Source organism: Equus asinus, chromosome 17 (genome assembly GCF_041296235.1).
Source record: "Equus asinus isolate D_3611 breed Donkey chromosome 17, EquAss-T2T_v2, whole genome shotgun sequence".
NCBI lineage: Eukaryota > Metazoa > Chordata > Mammalia > Perissodactyla > Equidae > Equus > Equus asinus.
Window position 1 is genome coordinate 17,508,382 of NC_091806.1, and position 19,302 is coordinate 17,527,683.

The 19,302-nt window shown below is 36.5% G+C and overlaps 1 protein-coding gene and 1 pseudogene across 1 annotated transcript; both read left to right on the top strand.

Annotated features, from left to right (window-relative positions):
- The first annotated feature begins 7,212 nt into the window (after nt 1-7,212).
- On the top strand, nt 7,213-8,151 carry LOC139040514 (olfactory receptor 5AR1-like). Its single transcript, XM_070487281.1, has one exon. The coding sequence runs from the start codon at nt 7,213-7,215 to the stop codon at nt 8,149-8,151; it is 939 nt and encodes a 312-aa protein (XP_070343382.1).
- Nucleotides 8,152-18,371: 10,220 nt separating this feature from the next.
- Nucleotides 18,372-19,302, top strand: part of LOC139040515 (olfactory receptor 8U9-like) — a 35,745-nt pseudogene continuing 34,814 nt past the window's right edge.

The window sequence follows — 19,302 nt, forward strand, 5'->3', positions numbered from 1 at the left end:
ATCGCTGAGGCTTCTGTGAGACTGTAGAGTTTCCCCCTGGGCACAGAACCAGGTCACTGGAACTCCACCCAGCCCCAGTCCTATCCCCTAGGATCTCGGGGAACCCATTGCCCTCTCTGGGGGATAGCCGGATACCTTGAGTTCAGTGGCAGCTGGTCGGCTGCTGTCCTGCCTGGGATTCACCTCTTTGGGACCCTCCCGGCGTTGTGATGCTGGGCGGGGCCTCTCCACTAATGGCAGGTAAAGACCTTGCCTGCTGCCCGGACGGAGCTCTAGAGTTTCTCCCCAAGGCCGTGTGGCCAGCCGCTGGAGCTCCACCCAGCCACGGTCCTCTCCCAGGACATCTCCGGTAGTCCCAAGCCCCTCCCCGGCGAAAGCCAGGTCAGTGGAGCCAGCGGCAGCAGCTGGCGGGCCACCGCATGGTTTGGGATTCTCTCCGGGAGCCCCCAGGCGTTGTGGATGCTGGGTGGGACCTCTCTGCTAATGGCGGGTAGGGGTTTTCCCCACCAACTCCGGTGTATAACTCTGGAGCTTCCCTCTGGGCTCAGGTATAATTGCAGGGCACTTAGGTAGGGCTCTGTTCACCTGTTTCTACCATCGCTCCTCTGGTGTGTGTTCCCTCCTGCCCTTGGAGTGTGGCAATGTTCTGGGGGCGTCTGCTGGAAGAAAGCCACCCGCAGGCTCTAGGCTGTTCGGGGGTCGGGGTCAGAGAGTTTTCACCTATCTCCACCTCCTCCCAGAGGGAAGTCCATCTGCCTTACAATGTATAGCAGTGTGGGTCTCTCCAACGTCCTGAGATGCTATATAGATATCCTTTGTCAAGCGATGAATGTCCAATTAGTTGTAGATTTGAAGGGGGAGAGACAAAGAAGTCTGCTCACGCTGCCATCTTGGATCTTGAATCTGAGTTTTTTTATTTTTACCATATTTAAAATTTTTCACTTATATTTTTCTGAATAGTTTTAATTCTGTTCTGTTTTGGGGAGTTCAACTACATGCACACTTGGCTGCTTAAAGTTGTCTCCCAGCTTATTGTTGCTTTTTTCATGTTTTTGATTTTTTCACTCTCTGTGTTTCATTTTGGACACTTTCTATTACATCTACAGGTTCACTAATCTTTTCTTCTGTAATATCTAATATGCTGTGAATACAATCCCATGTATCTTTTAGCTTGAACATCGTGCATTTTATCTTAGAATTTCAATTTCTTAATACCCTCTCTGACTCTAATTACCTTTTTGAAAATATGATATACAGTTATAATAACCATTTTTTGTTCTGGTTTGATATTTCAAACTTACATGTAAGTTTTTGGTTGATTTTGATTAATTGGTTATTCTGTTCATTATGGATCACGTTTTTCTATCTCTGTATGCCTATTAATTATAAAAGCTATCTCATGCATTGTGAATTTTATTTTGGTGCGTGCTATATAATTTTGTATTTTACAAATATTCTTGAGCTTTGTTTTGAGATGCATTTATTTAGAAATACTTTAATCCTTTCAGATATTGTTTTCGTGATTTCTTAGGTGGGTCCAGAGCAGTGCTAATTATTCTCCTCTATGGAGTAAACCTTCTTAAGTACTCTACCTAAAGCCCCATGAAGTGTGACTTTTTCTACCCTCTGTGTAACAAATTGGAACAATTCCTGCCTCTATTTGAGTTCTGGGCCCTGCTGTCTTTAATCCTTTCAGATGGTTCTTTCTTCAGGCATGAATTGTTTCCACTTGCATATGCTGATCTGCCATCTGTCAAGTAATTCAGGGGGATTGTCTGCAGAGCTCCAGTGCCCTTTTCTGTGCATACAACTTTCACAGGATATTTCTTCAAATGATTGTCCTTTGTGTTACTAAAAAGTGCTTCCTTGCTTACACAACAAAGATGTTAATAACCCACAGGCACTGCTTTTCTTGTTTCCTGAAGTGCAGAGGTAGTGAAGGTGATTTTACTGGTAGCATTATCCTGCACTAACTTATATGATAATGGCATGCCTCAGGGCCAGGCAACTATTTTCTGGAAGAAGGAGTTTAGAGGTAGAGAGTTGCCTACATAGTATTATGTTCACGGGCATAAGTGATACCAGAAAAGCCATGTAAATACAGATTTTTTTTCTTATTTGTCTTTGATCTCTTAAATTCTACCTTAAGTACCTTCACTTCAAAGTTAAAGAAAGTCATTCTCTAGTAGCCCACAAACCCTTTGGGAAGTAATGTAGATTATCAAATTTTCGGCAAGATATTGTTAACCATCCTCCAGATTTAATGGGGTGTGTGAGTTATAGTTCATAGTCTGGAGGGGAAGCCATGTTTATGAAGATAAACTCTGGGTCCTGCCTAAACAGACTGTATCCTGAGGAAATATGCACCTTTGGAGACAAGAAAGACCTGACAGAAAGTGAGTATGAAAAGGAATCAGAAGAAGGTGACCAAAGGTGACTCTGCCTCCTCCAAATGTGAACTAGAGAAGTAAAGAATGGTAGTAAATCTCTTAGGTATCATAAATATATCATTTTCTTATGTTGACTTGATGGAAAATTACTAGCAATTACTTAGGTGACTTGAGATTTACCACAACAATATCTCCCACAGGAGTCCATTTGGTACTTTAGTATTGGGATCATTAGACAAAGAACAGCAATGCATTATGAAAAGGGATTAAAAATTGTCCCTCAAATCACTTTGCCAAAAATTGAAAAGATACTAAGTTAAATGAATTTGTCTGGAGAGTATTCTAGCTTTGTAGAAAGCAAGAACAAACTCCGTAAAAGCAAAAACAAATAAGTAAAAAGAACTAACTGTAAAATCTATGTTTCTGTTAATCAAGGTGATTTTTCAGAAGAAATTTGAAACTATCTGAAGTGCTGTAAGGCATAAACTGGTACATGATCTGTATATCTTACTTTTTTGGTTGTTTATGAAAATTTTTCATCTATGGGTTTGTGGCAATCAAATTAGCTGCATTAAGACTCAAGATGTACAGCAAATGTATGTGATTATTGTACATTTTTTGGATCATTACTCAACTTTAGGCATTTACAGAACACACAGCAGCCTATGTTTGTGACTGTGCAGCAATGACTCACAGACATGATAAAATTTTACTCACTAATTGAATAACACAGAGATTGTCCCCGTAAACTTTCACATTGAACAATATCAAAGGACACCAATTTCTTTATTTTCTATGTACTTCCTGAAATTGTGCAATATAACCGCTCTCCATATGGTTTTCTCTTCATACCAATATTAATTATGTTCCACTGTACAGATAATAATAATAAAACAGATTATCTCCCAATGTGACAACCCCTCTGCCCTTAATACTACATATTGTTACCTGTGCACTGACTTTAATGGGGAGTGGAAATTAGACTACATGGTCTAGAGGGGAAGCCATATTTATGAAGATTAAGTTTGGATCCTGTCTAAACAGAGTGTAGCCTGAGGAATTTGGCATCCCAAGAGACAGGGAGGTTCTGAGGGAAAATGAGTATGGAAATGAACCAGAAGAAGACAACCAAGGAAGACTCTTCCTCCTCCAAATATTCACCAGAGAAGCAGAGAATGGTTGTAATGCTCTTGGGTACCACAAATACAGAATTTTCCAGAGTTTACCTGGTGGAAAATTATCGACAATTCCTTATGTGATTTGAGATTCACATCAACAATATCTCCCACAGGGGTCCATTGCATATTTTGTGTTTGGATCATCACCCAGAGAATAGCAATACACTATGAAAAGGCATTAAAAATTGTGATTAAAATCAGTTTACCAAAAGTTATAAAGATACTGATTTAAATGAAATTTTCCTGAAGAGTATTCCAGCTTTCGTAAAAGCAGGGACAAACTCCATAACAAACAAAACAAACAAGTAAACAAAAATAACTGAAAACCTATGGTTCTATTTAATCCAGGTGATGTTTCAGAAGAAATACCAAACTACCTGAGCTGTTAGAATGTATAATGTGGCACATGCCTTGCATATCTTGCTGTAATTCTTGTCTGTTTACACAAATTTTTCACTTATATATTTGTGGCAATTAAATTAATTGGCTTAAGACTCAAGAAGTACAGCTAATGTACATGATTATTGTACATTTTTTGAACATTAATCAACTGTAGGCATTTAAAGAACACACAACAACCTATGCCTATCCAGCAGTGATTTACACACATGATAAAACATTACTCAATAAATAGATAGTGCAGAGACTATCCCCTTAAGCTGCCAGGTTGCGCAATGTCAAGGAACACCAATTTCTTTATTTTCTATTTGATTCCTCCAATGGTGCAACACTTTCACTTCACACCAACTTAATAAGGTTCAAGTGGCCAGCTGATATAAATAAAAGAGATTACTGCCCATTGTAGCAATTTTTCCTATTTGCTGTTGAGGTCCTGCCATGGTTTAGAAGTGGGACTTGAATGATGTCTCAGAAACACAGGGGTCTATGGGAATTTTTGAATGCCACTTTAATATGAACTCACCATAACATTCCATAAGGGTATTTGACAGAATTATCCTTTCAGACAAATTTGTTCCATTGCACTATATTCAGGAATCTATTGTGAGAAATTTCTATGGATTCCGTGAAACAGTGTCTATGGGACTATACAAGTTTACTTATCACCACTGATTTTCAGTTTCTGTATAATATTACAAGGTTATTAGACAACAGTCAGGACGTATGTGGTAAGATATGATAATATGAGGTGATAATTAGGTAATATAAAATCTGACTATGATAAATAGGTTAAATTGACTTTATTTTAAGTTAAATCTCTTTGCTCTTAAAGGCCATTTAATAGAACTTATTTTAAAGAAAATCCTGGCTATGGGAAATCATGTATGTAAAATTTTACTTCTAGCAAAAAATAAAGAAGATTGGCAACAGATGTTAGCTCAGGTGCCAATCTTAAAAAAAAACCAAATTACTTCTATTACAGCCTATATGATACAAAGAATTATATATAAACCAAGTGGCCAGTGCCAGAGTATAGATTGAATCAATTAATATACCTTAATAGAAAGAGATATTACCTCTTATTTATATATAAAGTATGTGTACTCTGACATCTTTTTTGCTTAAAAATTAAACAACCATCCCTACGCAATGTGATTTTCACTAGTTTTTCCCGTCTTTACAAAAATCATTATTTGTAAATGTGTTTAATGGGATAGTGTTTCTGTATATTAATCTGTATAAGTGAATGAGTGTATTTATTTTATAAATAATGGAAAGCAAACCAAATGCCTATATGGGAATTGGTGCATTGGAAATAAGGATGCTTTTTGACTGGATTCATTTTCCATGGGTAAATTGGTACAATATTGGACAGAAAGGTAGATAGTAATAACAGGAAAATTTTTTTTAGATTCTGCATTTTTCTCATTCACCCTGCCTGTATGAAACATCAGATGATATAACACACTATTACATCTGTCACTTATTCCTCAGAGAACAAATGTTCAACACCCAGGGACCTGACACAAAGATATATAATCCAGGTCAGTCGGGAGAGAACACTGAACCCTCCTGTGGATAGAACTGCATGTAACAAAGAAGTCAGTAGTTCTGGGTCAGGTACTAATATTTTTTGTGGTTTCTCTGACTTATATTTTAGATTTCTTTATTCCTTTTCTCCTTTTTTGACTGAAATCATTTTATAAAACCAAAGGAAGATATGAGATATGATACAAACTTTTATTTAAATTACTTCTATTGACCTCTTTATTTATTTTTAAATGATGTATACATAGGCAAGGTTTACAATAATTTGCAATCATGGATTGTGGAGATGATTGGAAAGTTTTTATTGTTTTAAATTTCTTACTGGTACTTTTATTACTTTAAAAATACTTTTATTTTTAAGGAAAATATTTGCTTAAAAATGTGTCTACAAGGACCGATATTTTAATGAATTTAGACCAAGTTTTTGGAGACCTGTACATTGATCACTAGATCAATATTCAGATGTTCTTTTTCTGTCCTTTATCTCCCTTCAAATTCACTTTTCTTAGATTCTCACAGAAAAGATGAGGTCACAGATGACATTATATATAACGTAACTGGTTTGTGCAAAATATAACAGTGGGACATAAAATTCAATTACCCCCCCCAAGGACAATCAACTCATTTAAACTAAAGGAGACATATTTCAGAGACATTCAAGAGAAATAGAGTTCAAAGAAAACAATAAAACATTGTTATAATTTTTCGAGTTGGGACTGGGCACAGTGCAGACTCACTCTGATATCATGGGACTGTGGACACAGAAGGACTTTTATCATGTGTCTTACACATCTGATCCTCTGGTGAATAAATCATGTGGATTCTAGTTGGTTAGGGCAGCAGGACTCACACAGTAACCAAACTCCCTTCTTGCCTCTCTGTCGTCTGTGCTACCAGCATCCCTACAGTTAGGTCTCAAACATTCTTCATAATCTCCCCTCAGTGACAGCAGCTGTCAGAGGGAGTGTGGTTAGCCCTGGCGTATTCTAGTCTGCACACTGTAGTGTAACACTCACAGAGACCTTTCCACCCTCTTCTCCAGCAACCACCGCGCTCTTTACTCCAGTGGGCCCTGGATCACAGATTATCTCTGTCTCTTGTTAATTGAGGCTGAATAGGACCAGAGGGATTAATGGGGAAGTGTGGGTGTGTTTTATCCAGGAACTGCCATATCTCTGCTGCTCCACGATTTTGGACGATGAGGGAAAAACAGTGACATATTTCTTTACCTGCCTCTGTCACTTAACTGTACTTCTCTATTACAGGATATAAAAGCATTTCTAGATCAATTAAAACAAAAACTATCATGCCATAAGTTGTGGGTGTTCTAGACCAATTAATTGAACTACTGCCACCACTCTGAGGACTTCAAGTTCTTAATCTATACAATAGAACTAGTAAAATTTATCATAAATACTAGATAGGTTGGTGTAGAAATAATGTTTAATTTGGATGAAAGTGTCTACAAACTCTTTACAGTGCTATACAAATATAAGTGGTGTTATTATCATTATAATTTTATCAATTTATATGCAATTGTATATTTCCAGGAGATCAGAAACAGACTTAGCATTGTCTATCTCTTTTTCTAATTCCTAAAAAATGGAAAGGACCGGCAGTTTAACTCTTAGGAAACTGAGGTGATATTACCATCCACTTACATTTCCTTCTTAACCAGGAATTTCCAGACCTGAGTGATGGCTGTTGAGAACTGCACTATGTTTACTGACTTCATATTCCTAGGTCTTTCTGACAGACAGGATGTGCAGCAGGGGCTCTTTGTGCTCTTTCTGCTGGTCTATGGCATAACTGTGGTTGCCAATCTAGGCATGATCCTGCTGATCAAGACGGACTCCAGACTCCACATGCCTATGTATTATTTCCTGAGCAATCTGTCATTCTGTGATGTTGGCTACTCCTCTACTATCACTCCCAAGATGCTGGCTGATTTCTTATCTGAGCAAAAGACAATTCCATATAATTTGTGTGCCATTCAGTTGTATTTTTTTGGGGCCTTTGCCAATGCAGAATGTTTCATGTTGGCTGTCATGGCATATGACCGTTATGTAGCCATTTGCAATCCACTTCTTTATACAAGTGCCATGTCCAGGAGAGTCTGTACCCAGCTAGTGGCCATTGTGTACATTGAAGGTTTGGTCGATTCAGTAATCCATACCTGTTGCACATTTCAATTGTCATTCTGCAATTCCAATATCATCAATCACTTTTTCTGTGACATCCCACCCTTACTAGCCCTGTCCACCTCAGACACAACCATCAATGAGATTGTGTTGTTCACTTTTGGTAGCTGTGTTCTGGGATGCAGCATCATCACTGTCCTGCTGTCCTACAGCTACATCATAACTACCATCCTTAGAATGAACTCAGCTGAGGGAAGACGCAAAGCTTTCTCTACTTGCACCTCCCACTTAACCACTGTGGCTATATTTCATCTTACACTCCTGTTCACGTATTTGCGACCCAGCTCGAGTTACTCCATGGACACAGACAAAATGGCCTCTGTTTTCTACACAGTTGTCATCCCTATGTTAAACCCACTGATCTACAGCTTAAGGAATAATGATGTAAAAAGTGCCCTGAAAAAAGCAATTAGCACTAAATTATCTTCTGGGTGACACTGTGTTTTCACCAAAAAATATTTCTTCAAAGATTCTGAGAGCTAAAATTCAGTTACTTTGGCATAGATTCCTATAGTGTCACCAACGTATCTTTTAGATATTTTACATTAATTATCTTTGTGCTTAAATTGAGTTTAGGGAGCAGTCATTTCTGATCTTAATCTTCTCTGCAAGCTAAGAAAGACTAGTAATAAGTTAACTTGCAAAGAGGATATTTTTATATTTCCCATCTCTGTTTATGGTTGTTCCCCTGTGAGATATCATTGGTAGAGCAACCCCTCCATCCACGGCAAATCAACTTACCCTCTTAAAGCTCCAATTATTATTATTTTTTTTTTAGGAAGATTAGCCCCAAGCTAACATCCGTGCCCATCTTCCCTTATTTTATATGTGAGATGCCTGCCACAGCATGGCTTGACAAGCCGTGCATAGGTCTGCACACAAGATCCAAACCGGCAAACCCCGGGCCGCTGAAGCAGAATGTGCAAACCTAACTGCTGTGCCACTGGGCGGGCCCTCCCAAGTATTATTTTTTTTAACAATGAGTTTAACAAACTTGCTCAGACAGAAGGGAGGATTAGCGGATTAACTTAGGTTTGTTTGTATCCTTCCTAAGTACTAATATCACCCTATGAATGTTCCATCATAACACTAAGAAGTATACAAGTAGTAAATTAATACATATGAGTAAATGAAGAACTCCTGCCCTAACTCAAAGTTCCATCATTGCAAGGCACTTGTCTGTCTTGTTCACCCATATTTTTACTTCGTTAGTTACAATGCTTGACTCCAGGATGCCATTCAAAATATTGACTAAATGAATGAGCATCCTTTAAAAACTGATGCAAAAAGGTCTTTGTAAATTTACCAAAAGAAGAAAGCCTCTTTTTATTTTGTTTTATTCCAGTATGTTCATGATTGATGATATCCATCTGTGCTTTCTGTCCTTTGGTCAGACTGAATAAGTATCAGGAACAGGGATCATTTAATGTAGGGAACTTCTTGGATTCTATATTCTTCATCATTCCGCCCTACTTATAGCAGCAGAGATGCCCAGGATCAGCCATTCTAGATTTATATTACATCTCACAGTCTTCACATTCAGGCTGTGGATTTCCTTCTTGCCCTCACTCTAGAGAACAGACATGGTGCAATTGACAACTGTACAGAAACTTCATGAATGGAAGTTAGGGGTAGGTATCTGGACCTTCTTTCTCAAACGGCACTGGAGAAGAGGACTGTATCTCCCTTGGAATGTCCATAGCATTGTACTGGTTAAAATTTTTTTAAAAAACTGTAATGGTCAATTGATACAATTTAAGTTGAGAGGAACAGTTATTAACTAATATATGTGTTTAATAAAAACAAAAGATCAAAGTAGTACTTATATTAGTATTCCATTATGCAATTATTTATGTTGGCTCTCTGTGTATCTGTGAAATTAACTGTAATCCTATTCTAAAACAACTTTAATAGTGGTCTTTGCTGAGTATCTGGATGTTAGATTATATTAATATTTGTTCTAATAACTTAATTTCTTATATTTTTCTCACTGTAATCAATTAACAAGTAATCCAAATATGAAACACATAACATTATTTCAGGTTGTCAAGTTATTCATTTTATTTTAGGTTGTTGTCAAGAAAAGAACATGGAGACACTCTTTTTGGTTCTGGAAGGAGAGAGTAATGTGTCATATAGGTTTTTCATTTAGATCCTCTTATGTAATTTTATATATTGCTCTCGTGTATAAAATGTGCTGTGTTATGCACATCAAATATCATAAGAATGAAACACATTAAAAACTACCTAGGGCAGGGTGTGTGTGCTTCTACTCTCATCTTTGTTTCTGCCCATTTGGAGTTGTCACAGCTCATAATAAGCCAATGTGAAGTGATTTCTGGCTCCAGCTTCTCAACACTACCGAAGACTTTCACCACAATTAGATGTTTTAATTTCAAAGTGGAATTGTCTCATTTCAGAGGAAATATTATTGCATGATATCTCTCCAAAACCATGGACAGAAATCATATCTATTTAATTAGTTGGATTGCAGATGAATGATCAATATCATATTTTAATTAGCATGAGTAAACACACACTCTCCCAGCTTTCAGGGTTTTTGTGGGTTAATATTTAACAGCTGATAGAGACCTTTCCGGAGGGGCTATGGAGAGAAGGGGAAGTTGGGGAAAACAAGAAATCAGTGGTGTCAGAGAAATCAATGAAGCCCAGCTCCAATCTACACAATTAACCTTTCATCACTTCCTTATGTGAGTCACAGGTGAAGCTTATCAATGTAAAAAGACACATTGGGACATAGTCAATAAAAAGGGGCATATCACTTGAAGTCTTTCAACTTATCTACGTATGAGAATGTATCTTTGTGGGGTTCAAAGTCTCTACATAACCTTGAGAACAATCTCCACTGATTGCCTATGTTTTCTCCAATATAAACTCACTCTCACTGCAGTATTAAAGACTCAAATACAGAAAGTACACTGTTTAGTTTTTGCATACTATTTATTTTACCTTAATATCACATTAATATACCAACATTTGAGGATATTTTTATCTATACTAGTCTATTTTACAAATGATTATTGTTCTATTTAACTACTCTTTATTATTTGTGTAAAAGAAACTGAAAATTCTTTCAACCCAGTAAAAACAAAAATGCAGTTTTCAGCAAGTTAAATATCTTCAATTAATAATTGAACAGAATTTTAAGACAGATGAAAATATTTATTACTCTTAGATAACTTATTTTATAATCTCAAATAATTGATTTGTTGTTCATAAGATATTTCATACATTAGGACCTCTACATCATTGTTCAAACCCCTTCCACACTTAATCAACTTTATTAAAGTATGCTAAATATATTCATACCTATAAAATTAAACCTATTCATGTTATGTAAAATTGGATTCACTGGCCATCTTTCATATGTATGTTTAAGGATAAAAGATATCTCTTACTGTTCTTTCTATACCTTTTCCTTTAAAAACACGGATTTAATAGCCTTTAAGAAGGTCAGAACAGCAGGATATTTTTGTTTTTGCTTCTATTTTGTTTTTGTTTAAGAAAATGATCAAGAAGGGAGACATTTTAAAATAAGAACTGGACTTTGAAGTCAGATAGACTTGAGTTCCAATCTGTATCCTTCTCCCTGTGATCTGAAGTAGAATGCCCCTATGAAATTTTTGTAAGGTGAAGTGGCATAAATAGAAGAAGAAATTATCATTAGTATATATTGGAAAAATTTTTGAGCATTCCACCACTCCAAAAATAACCCAAGATAAGTAGAGATAAAGCCCAGATGCTCACAGACACGATTCAAAGCTATGGCACTTGATGCTGACATGCTGAGTGCAGTCCCTGGAGAAGGAGCTTAGCGGCACCACTCTTGCTGCTCAGGGTGTCTGTTGCCTCCATAAGGGCTGCTGGCAAAACAAGTGCTGAATGCGATTTTGGCCTTATGCCTTTTTTCATTAAAGGAAAAAGCCTCTTAAATTTCCTTCCAGTTTGTGAAAGCAGGTACTAACGTAGGTCTTTCATAAAAGCAAATTGGCCTAAAGTGAACTTTTGGATAGCAGGGGAAATGTGCACTACCATTTACTTGTTAGCTAGGTGACCTTAGATTACTTAATCTTACTACACCCGTTTCCTCATTTCTTTAACATGGATTTAATATATGCAACATAAGGATATATATACATTTTAAATATGCATTATGAAAAAAATATATATATATATATGAAGTTGATAAGGAAAGCTTTAAGATCGTACAAACCCTATTCCCCATCAGGGGCAAAACCCCTGGTGCTGAAAAATGACAGTATTGTTCATGGCATCATGTCATGAAAAGGAGTCTCCAGGATCAATCTTTATTGACTTTAGAGTCTGCTCACCCAGTCTGTCAGATTCCAGTTGCAGATCCTAGCCTCAGGTCATGTTAGGAGCTCTCTGTCTAGCCACCTCAGGACTTATTTTTCCTGAAACTGTCTTCACTCTTGGTTAGAGGTGGCTAGAGGTTTCTTCACAGCCACCCATGCCGGCCATACCATTCTTATGTCCAAGCCAGATGCCCGAAACTGCTCTACTGATCCAAGTCCCAGAACACACATTGACAAACAATGAATTTAGACAATGAATCCCAGAGTATTTCATTTTATTTTATTCTGTGTGGCCCTATCCCAAGGCCATGGCTGAAATGGCACACTTAGCTGCAGAGGAACCAATGTCTATGTGTTGTGATGAACCCGTGCACGTTGGAGAACATTACTTGCTCAGTATTTGGGAAGAAACATTTGGTCTTATTACCCTCAGGCTGCCATTCCATTCTTCCCTATTGAAAGCCTACATTGGCCAGAGCCCTACCTCACCACTGATCTGTATGGACAAAAACTCTTACTTTTAAAGATAGTTTTCACTGCAGTAAATGGAGCTGTTATTTCAATTTATAACCCAGCATATAGTTTTGCTGTTGGAAGGTCTTCCTTGCTAGTTTATCCTCTGTCTCATGACTCAACCTCATCTTCAGATATGACACTTTCTCCAGACTTTACAGCCATATATTCCTCACGGGTCAGGCCCCAGCCTCTGACCAAACTATCATCCCACCATTTGTAGGTTCCATTTCCCATCTCTGGCTCCCAGTGCCTTGTTTCCTTCAGTAATTTGTGTAATGGGTCAGTGTCACAGATCAATTTTTTACCATAGTTCCTTATTTCTGCTCAGGCCTTGGTATCCCTAAACATAAACACAACCAGTGATGACAATTAGTGTCTATGTATAATGATACAAACAACCAGCTCCATACTGATGAAAACTGCTTGGCAAAACTTTTAAAATAATTCAGTAATAATTCCCACTATATGAATGTGTGTGGCTCTTTCTTATGTGGCAGTAAATTTAACCTAGCTTGAAATCTTCTGTAGAAACATGCTGTCGACAGGTGATGGCAATAGAGGGGACCTGAATCACTACTCTCAACTCACTATAACTGTGACCTTCAACAAATCTCTTTTCCTCTTTGGGCCTCAGTTTCCACCTTGTCAAAGAGAGGGTTAAAATGAATATTCTTTATTAAAAATATGGCTATCACATTACCTATATTAGTATAAATGTATCAATGTATAGAGTCATTTCTATTTGGAGTGATTAAAAAATAGCATATGGGCGAGAATATATTCATATCAATGGAAGACATTGCATCTCTATGCCATTTGATCCAAAATGGAGTTGTCAATGATGAAAGATTGATAGCATGAGTTGCAGGACCCTCAAAACCATCAAGCTGAACCCATTTAACTGCCTTTTTATTCTGTTTTTTGACATTAAGAGACAGCTCATAAAAGTGGATTTCCAGCTTTATTAGTCATCAGGAAATATAATACGCTATAAAATGGCTAAAATTAAAATGAAAGACAACATTAGTATTGGCAAGGATATTTAAAATCCAGAAGACTCACCAATGAAAATTTCATAATGGAAGTGTGGATTGGCATACTTCATGGAAAACTGTATGAAAAAATTTACTAAATCTAAATTTTGCATACACTGACACTCACAAATAATTTCAGCTCCTGATTTTATATGCAAGATAAATGAGTGTCTATTTCTAACAAAAGACATGCACAAGAATGCTTACATAATATTATTGGTAATAGAAAAAGGAAAAACAACTGCCTATCAGCATGAAAGTATATAAATAAATAACAATATATCTGTACAAAACAATTCTAAACAGCAGTAAGATTGAATGTGCTGCAATTGCATCCATCCAACCTGGATGGATTGCACAAATATGTTGTGGAATGAAACAGTGCATACTGTAGGCATCCACTTATGTGTGCTTAAAAAAGTAGAAACTAACATATCATGATAAAAGTCAAGAAAGTAATTGTTTCTTGAGGGTAAGAGATTACTGACAAGAAGGATCATGCAGAAGGCTTTGATGATTCTGCTAATGTTCTGTTTCTTGGTCTGGGTCCTGATTACAGGAGTATATTTTTTTTTTTGAAAATTTATCTAGCTGCATACTTACTTAAGTTTTCTCTATATGTGCATTATATATCAAAAAGTTTTTCCAAAAGCAAAATGTATACACTATTAGTATATAATAAACTTCAGATCTTTATTATTATAAATTTTTATCTCTAGTAATGCCTCACATTAAAGTTCAGTATATTTTTGTGAAATACATGGTGAAATTTTCATAGAATGTTTCATAGAATATTTATCTCTTTTGTTATTAAACCTTGCTGCCTTTTTTTCCCCAAAGCAAAGATGTCTTATACACTTTTAATATTGTTTCCAAGAATAAGCAGATTTTTGTGAACCTGGTTTTCTTTGGTACCATTATCATGCCATGAAGTTATTCATAATAGCCCATAACTCAGGGCTGTACAACTGTTTTCCAAATGAAAGAGTTTATACGTAGATAGTTGCCTATGTGCTGTTATGTTTAGAGGCACCAGTGACACCGGCTATTCTCTATTAACAAAGAAGCCCTTTGGGAAGTAATTTAGATTATCCAATTTTCATCAGTATATTGCTACTCATGCTCCAGATTTCATGGGGAGTGGGAGTTAGACCACATGGTCTGGAGGGGAAGCCATGTTTACAAAAATAAAGTCTGGATCCTGCCTACACAGACTGTAGCTTGAGGAAATTTGGCATCCCTGGAGAGAGGGAAGAGCTGAGGGAAAATGAGTGTAGAAAGGGATCAGAAGAAGGTGATCAAAGATGACTCTGCCTCCTTCTCCAAGTGTGCACCAGAGAAGCAGAGAATGGCAGTAAAGCTCTTATGTACGACAAATATATCATTTTCTTATTTTCCCTGATGGAAATTTACTGGCAATTACTTAGGTGTTTTGAGATTTGCATCAACAATATCTCCCACAGGATTACATTTGTTATTTTAGTATATTAGTATTGGCATAATCACACAAATAGCAGCAACACATTATGAAAAGACATTAACAATTATCCCTAAAATCACTTTTCCAAAAGTTAAAAATACATGAATTTCATTGGATTTTGCCTGAAGAGTAATCCAGCTTTATAGAGAGTGTGAGGAAACTCCATAACAACAAATTAGGCAAACTCACTATTTGGAGACAAAAATAACTGCAAAATCTGTTTCTAGTTACTCCACCAGAGGTTTGGGAAGAAAAAGGAAGCAACTGAAATGTTTAAATACACACTGTCTTACATGCCTTGCACATCTTTCTTTTGTTGTTTTTTATACAAATTTTGTATTTATGGATTTTGTAGTAATAAATTAACTGCATTGAGACTCAAGTTGTACGGCTTAATGTACATGATTATTATACATTTTCCTGGAATATCAACTGTGGGCACTTAAAGAACACATCCAACCTATGCTGGTAACAGTAGAGCAACGATTCACAAGCGGGATAAAATATTACTCAAAAAATGCACAATACAGAGATTATCCCCAAAGCTGTCAGGTTGCATGACATAAAAGGGCACCAATTTCTGTATTTTCTATGTGGTTTCTGGAACTGTGCAATGTGGCTGCCCTCTTCACTTTCTCATACCAACATTATTTTCAAATGTCCAGCTGAAAAAACTAAAATAGGTTAACTCCCAATGTGACAACTCTTACTATCAATCACTTGAGATGCTTGGTTTAGAAGTGGCAATTGAGTGCTCTTGAGAAATCTAGGAGCTCATGAATCATTAATGTTGTTAATTTTCAAATGAGTCATTAATGTTGTTAATTTTCAAATGTCACTTTAACATCAACACACTTGAACACTGCATGAGAGTATTTAACAGAGTTGTCTTTTAACACAAATTGTTTCATTGCACTTTATTCAGAAACCTATTGTGCGTAATTGCTATGGGTTCAAGGAAACTTTATGGGACTGTAGAAGTTTACTTATTGCCACTGCATTCCAACTTTGGTTTCGTAGTATGAGATTGTTAGAGACAACTCAGAACACATGTGACAATTTATAAAACATATGATAATATGTAGTGATAGTTAAATAATATAAAACAACTGAGAATGGTAAAAAGGTCAAAAGTGCCTTTATTTAAAGTCAAATCTCTTTACTCTGAAAGGCTGTTTGTTGGAATTCATTTTAAAGAAACACCTGGCTATGATAAATTATTTAGGTAGAATTATACATATATCAGAATTTTTATGATATGAAGAATTGCATATACATCAAATGGCCATTAGTAGAGAATATATGTTTCTGCTGGAATCATTTTTATTTAAAAATTAAAAATCAAATAATATGGGAAAAAATTGAGTTATCCCCAGGAAGTGTGAATATGGTTAGATATTTGTTGTTTTTACAAAAGTCTTTATTTTTTAAAAAAATTATTTACCGCCTAAGTTTTATTTACAAAAATCTTTATTTTGCGTTTAAAGGAAGGTGTTTGTGCATGTGTCTGTAAGTGTATGAACATGAGGGGTGTGTATTTGTTTTGTAACTTACAGAATTAAAAGAAAATGCTTAGAAAGGAGTTGGTGAACTAGCAATAAATTGCAGCATTGACTGGAGTAAGTTTACTATTGGCAAATAAGCACAATATTGGGCTTTAAGGTAGAGAAGGACAGAAGAAAAAAATTTTTAAATATTCTGTATGTGTTTCATGATACCCTAACTGTATGATAGATCAGATGATAAGCCATATTATTATATCTGTCACTTATTCCTGACAGACAAAGTGTTCAACATCCGGGACCAGATAAAGATGTTATATAACCCAGGTCAGGCAGGAGCCAATGCTGAACCCTCCCATAGACAGAATGGCATTCAACAAAAGAGTAGTTCTGGACCAGGTACTAATATTTTTTGTTGTTTCTCTGATTTATATTTTATACTTCTTTAGTTCTTTTATCATTGGTTTTTACTGTAAACATGTTATAAAAGGAAAAGAGAGCATGCAATATTCTACATTTGTTTTAATTACTTGCATTGATCTATTTATTTTAAACATACATACATAGAGACGAGGGAAGATAATGAAATACAAGGATGGTTCCTGCAGCTAGTTGGATATTTTTTATTATTTTAAATCTTGCACTTTTTATGTGTTTTTAAAAATATTTTTAGTTTTAAAGGAAAGCGGTTTTTTGTTTTTAATGCTGTTTCTCTGGGCACAGGTATTTAAGTGAGTTTAGGCCAAATGTTTGGAGACCTGCACATTGATCACTAGATCATTATTCATATTTTCTTTTTCTGTTCTTCATCTACCCTCAACTCCACTCTACTTCTATCCTTACAGAACAGAGGGGGTCATATGTGACATTATATATAAGACAATCAGTTTGGGTAAAAAACACCAGTGGAACATAGAATTCAATTGGCCTCCCAAGGACCACTATCTCTTTTAAACCAAAGGAAGGCAGATTTCAGAGATACTCAAGAGAAACAGGATTAAATAAAACAATAAAACAAAATTTTAATTTCTTGGTATTGGGATGAGGGCACAGTTCTGACATGACTCTCTCTGATATCATGGGGCTATGCACACATGAGGACTTTTTGGTGAATAGATCCACTGAGTCCTTGATCACAGACTATCTCTATCCCTTGTTTATTGAGACTGGATAGGACCTGAGTGGTTCATAGAGAAGTGGAGACATATCAGTATCCAGGAACGTGCCATAGCTCTGCCTACGCTACAATATCGGATTATGAGAGAATAGCAAAGGAATATGTTCATTACCTGCACCTCTCACTTAAACGTGTTTGTCTATTACAGAAAATAACAACATTCTTGCCACACTGAAAAAACAAACAAACTTGTCAGAAGATGGGGGATATCTGGACCGACTAATAGCAAGAAGTATTGCCTAGACTCTGAGGACATCAAATCTTAATATTAGATATAAGATATTAGATATAAGTAGCACAAATGATAATAAATGCTACTTATATTGGTATGGAAATAACATGATTAAATTTTGATGAAATGCTCCTACAAACTCTCTGCAATGATATATAGATGGAGGGAACATTATTATCATTATCATTTTATTGATTTATATTAAATTGGATATATTTCCAGGAGAGTCAGTTTACCTAAAGCAGACTTAGCATTGTTTATCTTTTTCTAGTTACTGAAAAACAGAAAACAGCAGCAGTTTAACTGTTAAGCTAGTTAGATGATGTTACCCTCCAATTCCATTTTCTCCTACAAACAGGGATTTCCAGACCTGAGTGATGGCTGTTGAGAACTGCACTATGTTTACTGACTTCATATTCTTAGGACTTTCTGACAGACAGGATGTTCAGCAGGGGCTCCTTGTGCTCTTTCTGCTGGTCTATGGCATAACTGTGATTGCCAATCTAGGCATGATCCTGCTAATCAAGATGGACTCTAAACTCCACACACCCATGCATTATTTCCTGAGCAATCCGTCTTTCTTTGATATCTGCTACTCCTCCACTGTCTCTCTCAAGATGCTGGCTGATTTCTTATCCGAGCAAAAGACAATTCCATATAGTTTATGTGCCATTCAGATTTATTATTTTCGGGCCTTTGCAGATGTGGAATGTCTCGTGTTGGCTCTCACGGCGTATGTCCATTATGTAGCCATTTACAATCCACTTCTTTATACAACTGCCATGTCCAAGAGAGTCTGTATCCAACTAGTGGCTATTGCCTACATTGTTGGCTTGATAGATTCAGCGGTTCATACCTGTTGCAAATTTCAATTGTCATTTTGCCATTCCAATATCATCAATCACTTTTTCTGTGACATCTCACTGTTATTAGCCCTGTCCACTTCAGACACATCCATCAATGAGATAATGGTGTTCACTTTCATTGGCTGTGCTATGGGGGTCCAGCATTGTCCCTGTCCTCCTGTCCTACAGCTACATCATAACTACCATCCTTAGAATGAACTCAGCTGAAGAGAGATAAAAAGCCTTCTCTACATGTGCCTCTCACTTAACTGCTGTGGCTGTATTTCATGGCACATTCCTGTTCATGTATTTCTGACCCAGTTCAAGCTACTCCATGGACATGGACAAAATGGCCTCTGTTTTCTACACAGTGGTCATCCCTATGTTAAACCCAGATGTGAAAGGTGCCCTGACAAAAGCAATTGATGTTCTGGGTGAAACCATGTCTTCATCCAAAAGTATT

Excerpts from the sequence above, each read along its gene's own strand:
- LOC139040514 (XM_070487281.1), top strand. The coding sequence starts at position 7,213 with ATGGCTGTTGAGAACTGCACTATGTTTACTGACTTCATATTCCTAGGT.